This window comes from Colobus angolensis, unplaced genomic scaffold (genome assembly GCF_000951035.1).
Source record: "Colobus angolensis palliatus isolate OR3802 unplaced genomic scaffold, Cang.pa_1.0 Scaffold15, whole genome shotgun sequence".
In the NCBI taxonomy this organism is placed as follows: Eukaryota; Metazoa; Chordata; class Mammalia; order Primates; family Cercopithecidae; genus Colobus; species Colobus angolensis.
The window spans coordinates 9,659,599-9,676,459 of NW_012114599.1; the positions used below are offsets into that span (position 1 = coordinate 9,659,599).

Below are 16,861 nucleotides of genomic sequence, written 5' to 3' on the forward strand. Positions count from 1 at the left end.
CCCTTGCTGCCATATATTTGTCCTAAACAAAGTTTTCTGTTACCCTGAAAGTATTTGCAGCCTCTGATAGCCCTGTGTGGCCTCACATCCTATTTGAGGTTAGAATTAGGGTGGATTTAGAAAATCTTCTCTAACGCAAAATACTGAAGTCTGGTCCAGTTATGATAATTCCGAGAATCTCTAGGAAGAAAGTTGGTTTTGAGTTGTTTGTAACGTGACTCTCCTGTATAACAAATTGACCTCTGAATTTTTCTATGAAATGTACTTAAAATTTAGTTTCCTTCTGCTTAAGAAAAAAAAAAGATTATAGAACATTTTTTTTCTAGATAGGATGAATAAGGCCTTGGAGTTTCTTTTTAAAACATAGGTCATGTAAGTTTAAAATGGAAATTTCAAATTGTCAATACTTTGGTAATGGTGTTTCTTATTCCATTCTAACTTCTGTGTTTATTCTTTCAGATCTTTATACATCTAAATGACGTTTACTCTGTGGTGGGAATTCCTGTGTTCAGGTAGATATTCTAAGCTTCAAGTTTGTCCCATAGGACAGATTGTTAAATTGAGGACTTATGTTTTTTATTTATAGCATGAATGAAGCATTGATAAAACAGAGAAGGCTAAAGGCAAAGCATTTGAATTCTTTGCTTAAGACAATAAAATATTTTCATGGAACTTAGTGGATGTGATTTGAACTGACCAGTTAGAGCTGGGAAATATTTGATCATGATAATCTACTGATTACATGATTAATACTGAAAATTATATCTAGTTCTATTATTAAATGATTTTCACAGCCCCATAACTATACCTAAAAGGCTTCTAGGCTACCCTACTCCAGCGCCTTTAATTTAACAATTTTGCCTATCTGGCTTTTTAAAATTCTATGACAATTTTAAAGACAGGGTGGGGAAAACTAAAAGATGGACATATTTCAGCAATTATAATAATAAGTATAATTATTGATGGTCACCAAGATGAAAGTAGGAAACACTAGCAAAACCAGCAAAATATAAAATATGTGCATTTTTAAATTTATAAAGTAGTTAATTTTTTAAAATATTTTGACTCCCAAAAAGTGAGCCTAAGTGTCTAAAAAATTTACTTAGATACCAGGCGCAGTGGCTCACGCCTGTAATCCCAGCTCTTTGGGAGGCTGAGGCAGGTAGATCACGAGGTCAGAAGTTTGAGACCAGCCTGACCAATGTGGTGAAATGCTGTCTCTACTAAAAATACAAAAATTAGCTGGGTGTGGTGGTGGGTGCCTGTAATCCCAGCTACTCAGGAGGCTGAGGCAGGAGAATCACTTGAACCCGGGAGGCAGAGGTGGCTGTGAGCCAAAATTGCGCCACTGTACTCCAGCCTAGGTGACAGCGAGACTCCGTCTCAAAAAAACAAAAAAATTTAGGAAGACTATCTCACCCCTAGCAGTGCTGAGTGTGGTATTAATTAGATTCTTACCACCAAATAAAATAGCTCATTTTAAAATTATTATATATAAAAGTGCTAAATTTTGTGCTCTTTATTTAACTAGTATAACCTTAATGTTTTTAAAAGGTATTTGATTATTTAAAATTATTTTAATGCTTGCTAGAAACATTCAAGACGTCATGCCATGGCATTTCAAATAATAATTGATAATGTACCTTAAAGTTTACAAATAAAAGATGATGTATCTGAAAATTCAGACTCAGACCTTGAGTGAGCACTGGTTGAAAATGAGGTTACAATAGATGCTCTGTGTTTAGTCAGTTTGACTACCTCAGTGTAGGAAGGAAGCAGTCTCAGTGATGAGTGTTGGCTAAAAAGAACAATTTGCTGGGACATGGAAAGGGAGACATGAAGACTTGCACAACAGATAGCACTGGACAAGAGAAGTGACAGTGGATATCAGAAACTGCAACCTGGTGACCCTAACAACAGAAGAAAGTCAGAAATGATGAAACAAAGTAAAGAGCAGCCATGAAGTTAGAGGATCACATAAAAATTTGTCCCGAGTTCCTAAAGACGTTGTTCATATTTTGAGCTTTACTTTCTTTAAAGAAAAAAACCATTTGGATGTCAATAGCCCCATGAAGCATTAACAGTTATATAGCTGGTGCCACGCTATACGCATCACCTACTACAGTATAGCATAGCAGATAAGAACTGTGGACTTGAATTCTGTCTTCACAAATTATTATAACTCTGCAAATTTAGACAAATTATCATATTTCTCTGCTATAGAATCAGGAAAATAATAGTACCTACTTTATAGCTTCATCCTTGGAATTAGATAACCCACATGAAAATCTTTGCTACTGTTTCTAGGATACAGTAAGCATTGAATAAATTTCAACTTTTTTATTTTTGAAACAGTTCAGCAAGTAGGAGGGGAGGGGAGAGGCATTTACTGGAGTAAGATGAGTTCAATTAATTTTAGTTGAAGCGTCAGTTGTACACTTACTGTATGCAAAAAATTGTGCTAGATGCCCAAAGACGAAAAAGGATGAGTATTAATTTCAAGGAATTCAATCCAGTGGTAGCACAGATCTGTGATAAATGCTTGACTAGAGTTAGGAAAGAGAACCTAACTCTAATTGAGGACCTGTGAGCAAAAAGATAAAATTTTGATTGTCCCTAAGAGGAGACTTGCCAGCAATAAGAAAGGGTATATCATGTGGGCAAGAGAAGGAAAGGATATTACAGGCAAGGAATCTCTGTGCAAAGGCACAAGGTGTAAGGAAGCTGGATTTACCTGGGGGATGGCAGGTAGTTTCAGTGTAAATGGGACATAGAGAAAGTGGTAGAAAATTAGAAACAAGCCATGAAGTGCCTTGTAAGTGTGTTAAACAGCTTGGATGTTATCCTAAAAGCAATAAGAATTTGAGGCAGAAGAGTGAAGTGATCATATTTCTGATTTCAAAAATATTACCAAGAAAACTATATTTTTGAATGAAAGAGAAATAAAAAGAGAGAATGAGAGGATTTAAACTCTTGGAGGTAGCAAAAAGGCCATGAAATCAAAAAATAGTTAAGGGGTCTAGAATAATTTCAGATTTCTGATTTGAACAATTAGTAAATACTGGTATTAGTCGCTGAGATACAAAATGTAACAAAAGAAAACAGTGTATTCATTGAAAAATGTTCCAGTAGATATTTGAAGTTACAGATCTAGAGTTCAGGTGACAAGTCTAGACTGAAGAGGTAGATTATGGTACCCAATATATGGATAGTAAGTGGCACAAGAAAATGAAGAAACATATCAATATATGAAATCCAGGAGAGTGTATTCAGTTTATACCTGTTGACTTTGTACTACTTATCTTCCACATAAAAATGTTCAAGTACATATTTGAAGATAAAGATCTGGGGGGTTCAGGTAACAAGTCTAGGCTAGAGATATAGATTAGAACGTCTTTGTCTTGGTGGTACAAGGTGTACAAGAAAATAAAAAAGAAATGCACACATGCAGAGAAGATCAAAAACCACATTTATTTTTGAACCGTGTACATTAGCTAGATTCTGTGAAAGTAGAGCATTATTTTTATTTTTAAGGAGTTTATTTCTGAACATGCCTTCTTCTGAATAATTGTATTATGCTGATATAATGGGGCCCTTTTGTTGAAGTAATGAGATAATTTTGCCCAGGTTTAAGCAAAATGTGAACATTCACTTTAGTCAAATATTGACAGAATTCTGTCCCATAAAAACTTCTATTAGCAAAAATATATACATAGTTGTTGAAACTTTGAAAGGTTCCATATAAATTCCTGCTGCTTATAAGAGCATTTTTTTTTCATATATATGGACAAAGCTGGTTTTCCATACTGCATCTCCCTTTTTGGTATCTAGAATGCAAACTCTGTTTTATAGTTTTGGCATCTAGAATGTAAACTGTGTATTATAGCATTGGTATCTAGCATGCAAACTGTGTTTTATAGCAAGATAATTGCTAAGTTCACCCTGCAGAAGCAAAATTCACTGGCCAAAATATTTTATAGTGTTTCTACCTGCCAGTTTACATCCCTGATTCCAAATGTATATATACAATACTGTTTACAGTGTGAATTATTTCTTGAGAAAACCTTATTAAAAAGCCAAACTCCCATGGGTTTGCCACATAGAACTTCCTCATTATAATAGTAAGTATACAATTATACTTCTATTTTAAAGGGATATGTCATTTAGTTCTAAGATTTTAAGAGGCTTGCAACAAATACAAAAACAGAATAAGTTAAAGTCAAAGAAAAATGAGAAACAAAATTATGAAAGAAATAAATGTTTAACATTCACATGCCTAGAATTCTGTTGAACAACTTTAAGGAGGGTTTGAAGAACATCGTGGCTTTCCGTAAAGTTCGTAGAAGACCTCTCTTGGTGGCTTTGGAACAAGCCTACCCCAAAACAAACCAGCACACATTCTTGACATCATGTCTTCATACCTTACCAACAAATTGTAGAAGTGAACTAGAAAAGCCTGGAAAGTTGAAATTTCCAAGGAGATTCTGCTTGTTCATTACATTGGAAAGATAGAAATGATAGATGACATTTTGAAAATTTCTGTCAAATCTGGAAACATGGATGTGATGGTGGCATTGATGAGGTGGAGGATAAAGCGTGAAGCGATGCTTGTTGGAGACCAGTGAACTGATTTGGGAGATGTCTGGTTTGGCCCATCATCCAGTAAATTATTTTAGACAGTGCAATGTCATGTTTCATTTCATCTTTTGGGGAAGATGCAAATAACCAAAAAACAGACCTACAAAAGGGACTTTTTATAGAAAACAGATTTTAAGGATTAGCATCCCTTCAGTTCTACTTCCCATACTACATTTATATCACAAAACAGTACATTCCCATTCATGACTTCAGACAGCAAAAAAAGGTCTACTCTGTATGGGAAGACAGGGAAGTATAAGAAAGATTTTCCTCATGTGTAATTACATTTTTATACATGAAATACATGAGAGTGTAAATTTCAGTTGTCTAAAAATTTAACTTTCTGGGATTCCACACTAGCTGGGTAGACAAGGTGCCCATTAGAGAAGGAGTTTTTGTAATAAGATTGAAACATTCTCTAACTTAGGGAATACTTTAGTGTATGTTGGATGAATATATTTAAATGATTCTCAGATTTGGACAAGTAAATCGTTTTTATATCTTGTTGTTCAGTGTGTAATAATATATAATCAGATTCTTTTCTTTGTAGGGTTCCTCTAGCCAGCAGAGCTTACATCAAGACAGCTGGACTGCGATCTACCATAGCGTGGGCAATGGCATCTCTCGCTGACATTAAGGTAAGAAAAATGTTTTCCTTCCTGTTAATAGCAGAGTTATTTTCATAATTAACTTATACAGTGTCTTACTGATGAATATTTGTATTACTTGCTTTCTCTTTTCTTAACGCTTTTTATTTAACTTCTTTTCTTTTTGCCATTATACTTACAAACTGCTGCAGTAATGCTTTTATATGTTGTTGAACTTCTGAGAGTATTTTGGCTCTGAAAAGTCTGAGTCAGAAGTTAGCTACATTTCATTATTTCTAATGTTTTGTGTCACAGTTAGAAAATGGGGCCTGAAGCCGGGCGCGGTGGCTCAAGCCTGTAATCCCAGCACTTTGGGAGGCCGAGACGGGCGGATCACGAGGTCAGGAGTTCGAGACCATGCTGGCTAACACGGTGAAACCCCGTCTCTACTAAAAAATACAAAAAGCTAGCCGGGCGAGGTGGCTGGCGCCTGTAGTCCCAGCTCGGGAGGCTGAGGCAGGAGAATGGCGTAAACCCGGGAGGCGGAGCTTGCAGTGAGCTGTGATCCAGCCACTGCACTCCAGCCTGGGTGACAGAGCAAGACTCCGTCTCAAAAAAAAAAAAAAAAAAAAAAGAAAATGGGGCCTGTGAAACCTCTGATTCTTAAATTTTAAGTTTTTTTCTGTGACCAAGATCTTGGTCAATTTTTGTAAATGTTCTATGGACATAAGATGATTTTATCTTCTAGTGAAGAAATGTTCTCCATTATTTGTACTTACCGTGTGTTTCTCTGCTCCATTTTGAAAGAAGTTTTTGAAATCTCATTATATTGTATTTTTTTAAGTTTTTGCATTTTTACGAGTCGTTGAATTATTCATCTGCTGTGTGACTTGGTATATGCATGTTTGTGACTGTCAGTATATCATTGTGAAGTGTGCCTTGTTACTTAAGTCCTGTTTATCTTGTTTAAGTTTAAATTTAAGTCTCACTGTCTTACTAATATTTTCACTCCTTTTTGTTTGCATCAGCCTAATATTTCTTTGCCACTGCTTTTTTTTTCAGCTTTACGTATTTTCTTACAAACACACAGCTATTTTTACCCCACTCTGATGGTGTTTCAGTGAGAGAATTCAGTAAATGTTGTGGCAGATAGACTTGATTATATTCTTCCTATTTTTATTCTATTCCTAACTTCTCACACTTTGTTTCCTTCTCTTATTTTTGCTAGTTTGATCAAGTTACTTGCTAATCATTTGTCTTGCCCTGTTTGAGGCTTCTGCTCTGGTTTACTTGTTGCTTGGGTAAAGTCTTATCTTAGGTATTTTTCTCAAATGTGGTATTTAGTGATATACTGTCAGAATTTCTTTGTATCTTCAAATTTCTTCCTGTTTTCTGGGTATATCTATCTTGGCTGGGTATAGGATTCCTGAATTGCAGTTCTTTTCTCTCAAAGGTCTATAGATGCTATTTCATTGTCATTTAGCTTCCGGTGGCACAGGTGAGCAGACCATGCCAGTGGGATTTTTCTCTTCTTTTCGTTTGTAACTACGTGGTTCCTTGTTTTTGGAAACTTGTAAGGTGTTTGTCTTTAACCTTAAAGCCCAGGAATGTCACCAGAACATGCTTATGTGTATGTGTTTTCTATTTAGCCCAGACCTTGGTGAGTCTTAGATTCTGGCCACCACTTACTGGCTGGGAAGCTTTGGGCAGGATACTTAACATCTTTGTGCCTCAGTTTCTCATTTGCAAAATGAAAAGAGGAGTAATATCTCATGGGATCATGACAAGATTAAATGAATTAGCATTAATAAAGTGATCAGAACAGTGCCTAACATTTGGAAAGTGTCTAAGTATTAGCTGCCATTTTGGTAATAATAAATATAACTATAATTATTAATACTAAAATTATAGTTAATAACTAGAACTATAATTACTATTTGGAATATATAATAATTATAAAAATTATTTATTTTTACTTCTCCGGCCTGAGCACTTTTTCTTCCATTAATTAATTATTGCCTCGACTATTTAGTGAATTTAACTTTAAACTAGTCTCTTTTTCCTACTTCTGAAATTCCTATTATGAACGTGTTAAGCTTCCCGGTTCTATCCTCCAAGTCTCCTATCCTTTTGACATGATTTCCATCTCTTTATATTTGCATTTTGAGTTATTCTTGAGCATTATCTTCCAAATTACAACAAGAGTCACAGAGACATGCTGTATTTTATTTATATTTTTAGATTAAAAATATCATGGCTTTTTAGCTTCATAAAGGTATGTGTGTCACATTTGAATATCTCTGAAAGCTCTTCTTTTATTCAAATATTGATCTGTGTCCTCCAGTAATTAGTAATTCTATTTTACTAGGTGTGTGTTCTGATTATTCTGCGTATTTACTCTAAAACTACTGAGGGACCTCTTCCTTTTTTTTCAGATGTACCGTTGGTTTTTGTTTGTTTGTGTGTTTTGTTTTAGCTTGCTGGGGCTAAAATGTGACTGTTAAGTATTTTAAATGGCCAGAATCCTATAAATGGTAAAAGGTAAATGGATCTCTGGCACCCCAGGCTCAGCAGTGTAAGGAGAATCTGTCAGTCCTGCTGAGATACCTGGAAGAAACTTCTCTAGTCACTGACCTCTCTTTGGGTCCATAGATCTCTGAAGACCACGCTCTTCCCTAGTTCCACTGATTCTCCCCTCGGGATTCCACTGCTGTTCTCTAATCACTACACAACCACATTCCTTTTTCTGGGACTGTGATGGAACCTCAGGCTTCTCTTAGCACTAGTTGCCTCTAGGTCTGAGCATCACTTGGCTCAGCAGAAGTAGAAAGCTTAAAGTTGAGAGTGGAAGAGGGAGCCTCTTTCAGATTACCAGGTACCCAGAACCCATGATTTTCTTTGTTTGTTTGGTTTAAATCTTTAGTTCAGATTTTTTTAGTATAAAGAAAGAGGTATGGTTAATTTTTTCCCAAACTGCCAGTGGTTTCACCAGTTGGTATTTAAATATAAATTTACATAATCACCTACACATTTGAAATGCTACCTTTGTTTTAATATAAACATGTTTTTCAGAAAAGTCAAAAGTAAATGATCAAAAATATCCAAAGATAATGCTTGATAAAACTTTTCCTTACTGTGAATTTTCCCTGGGACTACAAAAAGTAAGAAATGTGTCTCTCAGTGTGACCACAGGCCAAGGAGGTCTGTTAAAGAACCTGGGAAATGGCATAGTAGAGTTCTTTTGGAGGGAATGTGGTAGTGACCCACAGTCTGAGTGACCCCAGTATCCAACCTGATCCATTTCCCTCCTTGGAGCTTAGTACCCAGAGCAGTACACAGACAGCTCAGTCTTGGGTAGGCCAGTGCCACTAAAAATGAAATTTAAAAATAGGATGTTCGTGATTTATCATGTGTACTATAAACTGTTCTCCTTCCTACATATCATAACAAAGGAAATCAAGTTCTATAAATCTTAATTGTTGTTATAAGTATGCAGAAATACTTCTCTACCTCAGCCTGTGTCTACAAGTGTCATGGCAAGAAAAAGTCCTAAGGTAAAATAAAGCCGTTTAAAGATACTTTAGGTCAGATTATATCATTGAACACAAACCATGGGAGAGAAGGAGCATAGTGTATGGCACATTTGAGATCCTAATAAGGATGGGTTCTCATACTATTAACAATTTAACAACAAAATTTACATTTAAATTTTTCCTTCTGCTCCTTACTGCCCCTTCATGGGGGATTTGTATGATACCCTCTTTAAAATTTAGTACCAGGGAAGGCTTCTGTCTCCTGAAGAACATTTTGTTTCTTTCCATTAGGTACCATATGGCTGTGGCTGAAACCTGGCTGTCCACTCAGGACTCTGCTTCCTCTGTAGACATATCAAGTGGTGAATGTTTTTTCTGCCCTATCTCGAGCACCACTGGGCCTGACAGTGGGGTACGTTCCTGCTTGCTCCTTCTTGCCCCTTCTAGACAATTATTTCCTTCCTTCTGCCAAGAACCTCACAGTGCCTTTGAAGCACATGCCATCAGATCACCCCAGTCAGAGCTCTCTCCCTCTTATTCCTGTAAGAGTACAGGCCATTATTGCATCATGATTCTTTGGTCTCTGTAACCATTCAGTAATCTTACTCTTCATTTCTTGGCTTCCCTATTCATCTGTTGTAGTCACATCCTAGACCTTGTCATACCCAGAAGGGTATCTTTTCCAGAAATCTCAGTTTCAGGAATCTTGTTCTTAACCACCTCCTCTTTCCTATTTACTTCCTCTGCTACCCGAACACAAATCTTTTACCCCACAGGGCCCTCTAGTCATTTGACCCAACCCCTGTTCTTACCACCTGTGCTCATCCCTCCTTCACAGCTTGGATTTTAAAAAGTTCGAACATTATAGTCATTAGTCATTTCCTTGCCCATACTTTTAACTCTCTTCTTTCTTTTTATCCCTTTTTTTTTTTTTTTGAGACAGAGTCTCGCTCTATCGCCCAAGCTGGACTGCAGTGGTGCGATCTCTGCTCACTGCAAGCTCCGCCTCCCAGGTTCACGCCATTCTCAAGCTCCCTTCCTTCTTATTTGACTTAAATAATAGAATCAGAACAGAACTTCTACATGTTCTCCTCACCAAATCTACCAACATACCAGAATCTATGCCTAAATACTCTGCCTTATTGTCGTTACAATAAGGGAACTGTCCTTGTTCCATGCTAATACTTGTGTGCCGGATTCCATTCCCTCTTATAGACTTAGAAATTTTTTCTTCTACTGGGTCATCCCCATCAGCATGTACACCTGCTGAAATACCTTTCAACTTAAAAGAATGAAAACCCTCCGCTGAAGCCATACATCCCTTCAGCCACCACCCCCTTTTCTGCTTCCCTTTACAGAAAAAGTCTTTAAAATAATTATCTACATTGGCTGTCTCTACCTCCTTTCTTCCCATTCTCTCATATAGCAGCCTCCATGGGGCTTTCATCACCAACACTCCACTGAAACTGCTCGTCTCACTTACCCACCTGTCACTGCGACACTGATCACTCTCCTTCTTGAAGCAGTTTCTTCACTTTGTTTCAGGACCACTACTCCAGGTTCTGCTCCTATTATCGGAATGAGGTGCTTCTCAGTGTGTGTGGCTGATCTTCCTCTTCCAAACATCTGAACTTGAGAGATCACCAGGGGCCAATTCATAGACTTCTCTTGTTAAACTTCTCTTGCTTTCTAGATGATCACATCCAGTTCTGATGCTTTAAATATCATTTATAAGCTGACTGGCTCTGACTGTTCCCAAATTCCTATCTGTAGCCTGAACCTCTCCCTTGAACTGTAGACTCATGTGCAGTGACTCACTTGACATTCACACTTGGAGGTCTAAGAGGTATCTCAAAATTAACAAGGCCAGAACTATACTCTTGTCTCCCGCAAAGTGTCTTCTCCCCAACTCTTCCCATGTCAGTAACAGGCAACTCTATTCTTCCAGTTGCTCAGCTCAAAAATTTTAGGCATTCCAGACTGTTGTCTTTCATTAACATTCCACATCCCGTCCATTTTTGGCTCCACCTTTTAAAATATGTCTAGAATCCAACCATTTCTTACCACATCCACCAATTCCACTCTTAACTCAAGCCACCATCATCTCTTGACTGGACTCTAGCACTCTTACCCTTCTATGGTCTGTCCTCTGCAGAATAGCCAAAATGATCCCTCTGAAATGTAATGTCATAGGACTCCTGTCCTCAGACCCTCCAATAGTTTCCCATCCTTCAGAATAGAACCAGAATCCTTACACCACCTACGAGATCTGGCATGCTGTGATTTTCAGAGTGAGAGTAAGTCGTTTTTTCTCCCAATTTCCTGTTTTCCTCCCAGGTACAGATAGGATTATACTTTCCTGGCCCCTTGACACTGTGTGCCATGTGACTAACATGCTTTAGCCAGTTAAATGCTGGTGGAAGTGATGTGCATCGCTTTCAGGTGGCACCTTTCTGAGCCAGTGGACAATTTGTCATGCTTTCTTTCCCTCTGCCACAGTGATGGCAGCACTCAAGATGATGATTGCTCGTCAGTTTGGGTTCCAGAGTGAGGAGCAGAGGCCCCAGGTGCCCTAATATGGGCATACAGTGTGAGCTACTTGTTTTAAACCTCTAGGATTTGGGGGTTGTTACAACATGCAGCATAACCCAGCCCATCTTCACAGAATCCCCTTGCTCCCTCTCTGGGGCTTGCACTACCTTTTCCTCCTTACTCACTGGGCTTTGGCCAGAATGGCCTTCTTCCTAATTTATAAACCTGCCAAACACACTCGTGCATTAGGGCTTTAACTACCTGAAATTCTTAAGTGTAAAAAGTAACCTTTCTTCTTGAAATATTGATTCCTCAAGTTTAGGTTTCTTTTATAATACCTCCTATGGTAGTCTTAATAATACCAAATTAATATTTCTGTCTGCAGGCTGGTGCATTTGTTTTAGATCCAATGTGTGGACTTGGAACAATACTTTTGGAAGCTGCTAAAGAATGGCCAGTAAGTTCTGAAGTTTGGTAAAGCAAGTAATTTATCTACTTTAGTCAGTCTATATAGTATAATCACCAATTATTTACAAGTAGAGTGTCTATTTTGGGATTATTCTTTTTAATTATATGAGTTATTCACTATACTCAGATTGTGAAGGATTGATTAAATTGCTCTGTTATTTATTTAAATACTATGAATTTAGGAAAATATGACAGAATTCTAATCATTAGTCATGACCTAGGTTATACTAATCCTCAAATTCTCTACACATTTGTCATTGTAAAATATTCACAATTTTTTAAAATTTTAACAAAAACTTTACATTTTTTGATATTATCATTTTAAAAGAATACCCTAAATGTGTTTTGACCTTAATTTAAAATCTACTAATTTCACTTCCATCATTTGAGAAAATGCAGGTTGATTTTCTGAACTACATAAAATGTGTAATAATTTTATTTATGCTTAAAATTTTCTTTCTTTCCCCACAGGATGTGTATTATGTGGGTGCTGATGTCAGCGCCTCACAGTTACTAGGTACTTGGGACAATCTGAAAGCTGCAGGCCTTGAGGATAAAATCGAATTACTTAAAGGCTCTGTTATAGGTAAGCTACTAAAAATGCAAAACAATTGAGAAAATGAACAATGTAAATATATTTAGAATCATACAAAACAAGACTCACTATGTAAAGGTTGGTTTTACCCTGTAATATATCTGTGGGACTAATACTCAGTTTACTTCTAATAGTGTAACTGTTTTATTTTCTAAGGGTTCATAATTGGGAAGCAAAACAATAAGCATGTAAAGCATGACTTAAAATGTGTTTGTTAAAAAAAAGAAAAAAAAAGTATTTATTGCATCTGAACCATTTCTCATATCAGAACCAGTGATCAATTAAGATAGCCATAAAATAAGCAGTGTAATAATTCTTTGAATTTCTTTTGAATAAACTATATGAAATACTATTGTCTCACATTAGACAGTATCCCTGAGATACATAGGAGTAAGCTAACTACCCATCCCAATTTGCTAAACCAGGACTTTCAGTGCTAAAATGAGCAAAGTCTGGAGTAAACCAAGACAGTTGGTCACCCTGTGAAGTAGAGGGAAAGTATTACCCCCTGTTTAATGAAGAGTCGTCAGCAGTGACACACGTGACTAGGAATCAAGTCTACTGAGGCCAATCAAAATAGTATTTTCAGCCAGGTGCAGTGGCTCACACCTGTAATCCCAGCACTTTGGGAGGCCAAGGTGGGCGAATCACAAGGTCAGGAAATCTAGACCATCCTGGCTAACACGGTGAAACCCCATCTGTACTAAAAATACAAAAAATTAGCTGGGCGTGGTGGCGGGCGCCTGTAGTCCCAGCTACTTGGGAGGCTGAGGCAGGAGAATAGCATGAACCTGGGAGGCAGAGCTTGCAGTGAGCTGAGATCGTGCCACCATATTCCAGCCTGGGCGACAGAGCAAGACTCCATCTCAAAAAATAATAATAATAATAATAATATCTTCCTGAGGTCCATGGTATTTAGACTATTTTTAAAAACTATTCCTTGTTTTATTCCCTGTTCCCCAAGTATATATCTCTCCCTTAAATCATGAGTGCATTTAATCCCCAGTTAAGAACATTGTATTCTGTTGACAGTGATAGGTAGTAGATAGTTCTCAATATCAAACCTATAATCAGGAGGAATATAATATTACTTTAAAAATTTTGTTGTAGTGGAAACGTAGTAAAGATGAGTATCAACAGAAGAAAATACTAGGATAACTTGCATAAAATCACAGTAAAGCATCCCCAAAGAAGAAATTGTCTTGTTGATTGAGATCTCATAGTTGTTTACTGTTCTGCTAAGGTTTTTAATAGGACTCTGTGCGGGAGACACAAGTTTCTAGAGCAAACTAAGGGGTGACTAGACTGCAGGCTTTCATGATCCCTAATTTCTTTAAGAATGCTATTTCTTTGAAACCTTTAAGAAAACTGAAATTGCTTCATAAGTTGTTCCAGAGCAGTGAGTTTTCAATCCCTTTACATTCTCCAAAGCACCTTGTAGGCATGAGGGAGGGAGTACTGAGTTTGCCATCGGACCGCTGTTGCACTCCCAGCTCCACTTTATGTATTTTCACTTTAGGGGGCATTTTCTATAAGATTTCATTTAAAAAATGGAAGTGCTCCACTGTTTGTGTATGTGTTTTAAAGGTTCTCTGTGGCACCAGGTAACTGCATAAATCTTCGTTTTTGAAAGGATTCCTCTTAGACTTTAGTGAGGGAAGGATGGAAACAAAGAGACTAGTTAGGATACTGTTGCAACTCTAGTTATAATCCAGGTAAGAAATGACAGTGGCCTGGTCCAAGGTGGTATTCAAGGAGATGTTGAGAGAAGGTCAGATATATATTTGGCAGACAGAGCCAACAGGATTTGTTGTCGGATTGGATGTGGAGTATGAGAGAACATTCTAGGCTTTCTGGCTTGAGCAGCTAGAGGATGGAGTTGTCATTATGGTGGGGAAGACGGATGGTGGATCAAGTTAGAGTTTAAGACCTGTTAAATTTCACACAATTATTAGACTCTAAATGAAGATGTCAAGTTAGTACCTCAGTATCCAAATCTGGAGTTTAGGGGAGAGGTTGAGCATCACCGGTATAGAGAACATTTAGTTTCATGAGATCTAGGGAGTGAGTTTAAGTAGAGAAGGGAAAGGGGACTGAATCTTGGAGTACTCAGATGCTTGGACTTCGGGAAGGTGAGTGTCTGGTAAAGGAACAGCCAGTGATGTAAGAGTGTAAGAATCCGGGGAAGAAAGATAGATCAGCTGTGTCAGCTGCTTCTCAGTGCTGAAGTACGATGAGGCCTGATGACTGCAGAAGTCAAGGGCAGCTTCCCTGGAGGGGCTCTTGAGAGAATGGGAGGAGAGAACTTGAAGACAACTAGTTGAGAGCCTTCTGTTGAGCAGTTTGGCTAATAAGGAGAGCATAGAAATGGGGCGGTAACTGAAAGAAAGGATATTGAGGATCAAGCAGGGAATTTTTTGAAGATAGAAATTAGAATTTTTTTGTATGTAGAATGTTTGATCTCACTAACAAGAAAAATCAAATGAAAAGGAGAAATTTGGCATGACGGAGGAGAGAGGAGAATCACTTGTCTGCTATATCCAGGCCCTAAGAAAGGATGGGATCCAGTGCCTGAGCGGTTGAGCATGCACTTCTAGGAGCAGGGGAAGGCAGAGGGAGGAGAAGGGACCTTAAAACAGGTCACACATGATAATTTTTATTACAGTTTTTTCAACTCTACACATTTGATAGGTTTGTTTAAATGTACCTTTCTTTACTACTGAGAGAAAGTTTTTCATATTACGTCATTTGTAGATGATTCTTCTGTGAATTGTTTTTAGGATAACTTTCTGAAGGAAAGAATAAAACATCTGTTTCAGGTTATTTCATCATCACCACCTCTTTAAGTTTCAGTCTAGGAGGAACTATATGTCTTGCTAATACAGGAGCCAATTTTAACGAATAATTAGCCCTTTATTGCACCTACTTTAGAGGTAGACATTCAGGCTAGATAAAAGCATTTATTTTCTTCATTAATTTGGTTATTAAGAGCTCTAATTATAAATACAATTTAGAGTGTTGAGATATACGAATCCCTTAAGGGATCTCATGCCTTTTTACTGTAGGAGTTAAGAACACTTACTGACTTTAAGAGTCACACCAAGTATAAATCCTGGCTCCACCATCATTTTTCCACTGTGTGGCCTTCAGCAGAAAAACCGGACCTCTCTTTATTTTCTCATCTGTGATATGAAGATTATAATGCCACTCCATAAAGCTGTGATGAGGATTTATTACGTAAACACACAGAGTACAGTCTCTAACACACAGCATGAATTAGTAAGACATCTGTAAGCATTGATATGTTGGTATATCTAGGAAGTTAGTAATATTCATTCCCATTATGACTTACATTTCTGCAAAATCACAGTCTTCAGCTTCTGTGTGCTTTAATGACTTTATTTTTTCTACCTTTTTAATAAGCATTCACTTTGTTTTATAACCCTCAACTAATATAAAAAGAAATGATCTTAGCCGGGTGCAGGGGCTTTATGCCTGTAATCCCAACACTTTGGAAGACTGAGGCAGGTGGATCAGTTGAGCTCACGAGTTTGAGACCAGCCTGCCCAACATGGTGAAACCCTGTCTCTACTAAAAATACAGAAACAAAAAAAAATTAGCCAGGCTTGGTGGCTGTAGTCCCACCTACTCGGGAGGGTGAGGCAGAAGAATCGCAGAATCGCTTGAACTGACCCTAGATTGTGCCGCTGCACTTCAGCCTAGGTGACATGGTGTGACTTTTTTTTTTTTTTTTGAGACAATCTTTCAACATGAAGAAATCGTATGTATTTATTCCTAAGTTTTAATCATTATGAAAATTTGGAATCAAATGAATATTATAAGTTATCTTAGGAAATAGCAATTAGTCATTAGGCTTTTTTAAATCTGCAGATATGTATACATTCTCAGTATAAGATAGAAACTATAACATAAACATATTTGAGCAAAAGAAACACATTTATGATTAATTAAAATGGCAAAATTATAGCTAACAGGAAATATTTTCTTTCCTTCCCGTTAGGCATTCTGTAGCCTGTCACACATCACTTAAGTGTAGATTTATAACAAGGTTATTGGCAACAGTTGTGCTTTGTTCTCAAGTGTTTCCATTCTTGTAGTAAGATGGCATGCTTTTTTCAGGACACCCATAAGCACCCCATAATGTGGTGTTTGCATTTTCTCTCATACTGGTGTGTTTTCTCCTCTGCTGCCTGTCCTGCCTCTGCTGGCTTGGCCTTGGTGTTCTAGCCAGGTGTCTTATGGCCCATGTTGTATACTGCAAGATTCATGAAGCTGCCAGGCTGCCCATTTGGGAAATCAGAGGGAAATGTGGAAAGTGATGGGGTAGGTGTATATGAAATATGTGTAGAAAATAGGGGATAAGTTCAACATAGAGAGTAGTTCACATGTTCTTGCTGCAAAAGCTTTATCATTTATTATATGGTATAAGTCCTTTCGTTTGGTAACACTTCCATTTTATAACAAACTCAGAAGCAATAAGGTTTTAA

At 37.4% G+C, this 16,861-nt stretch overlaps 1 protein-coding gene across 1 annotated transcript in view; it reads left to right on the forward strand.

Annotated features, from left to right (window-relative positions):
* Positions 1–16,861, forward strand: part of THUMPD2 (THUMP domain containing 2) — a 41,300-nt gene that overhangs the window by 12,615 nt on the left and 11,824 nt on the right. The window contains exons 5-8 of the mRNA XM_011935928.1: positions 460–512; positions 5,189–5,276; positions 11,676–11,747; positions 12,230–12,344. Of these exons, the coding sequence (XP_011791318.1) occupies positions 460–512; positions 5,189–5,276; positions 11,676–11,747; positions 12,230–12,344 (328 nt within the window). The remainder of the gene's footprint in view (positions 1–459; positions 513–5,188; positions 5,277–11,675; positions 11,748–12,229; positions 12,345–16,861) is intronic.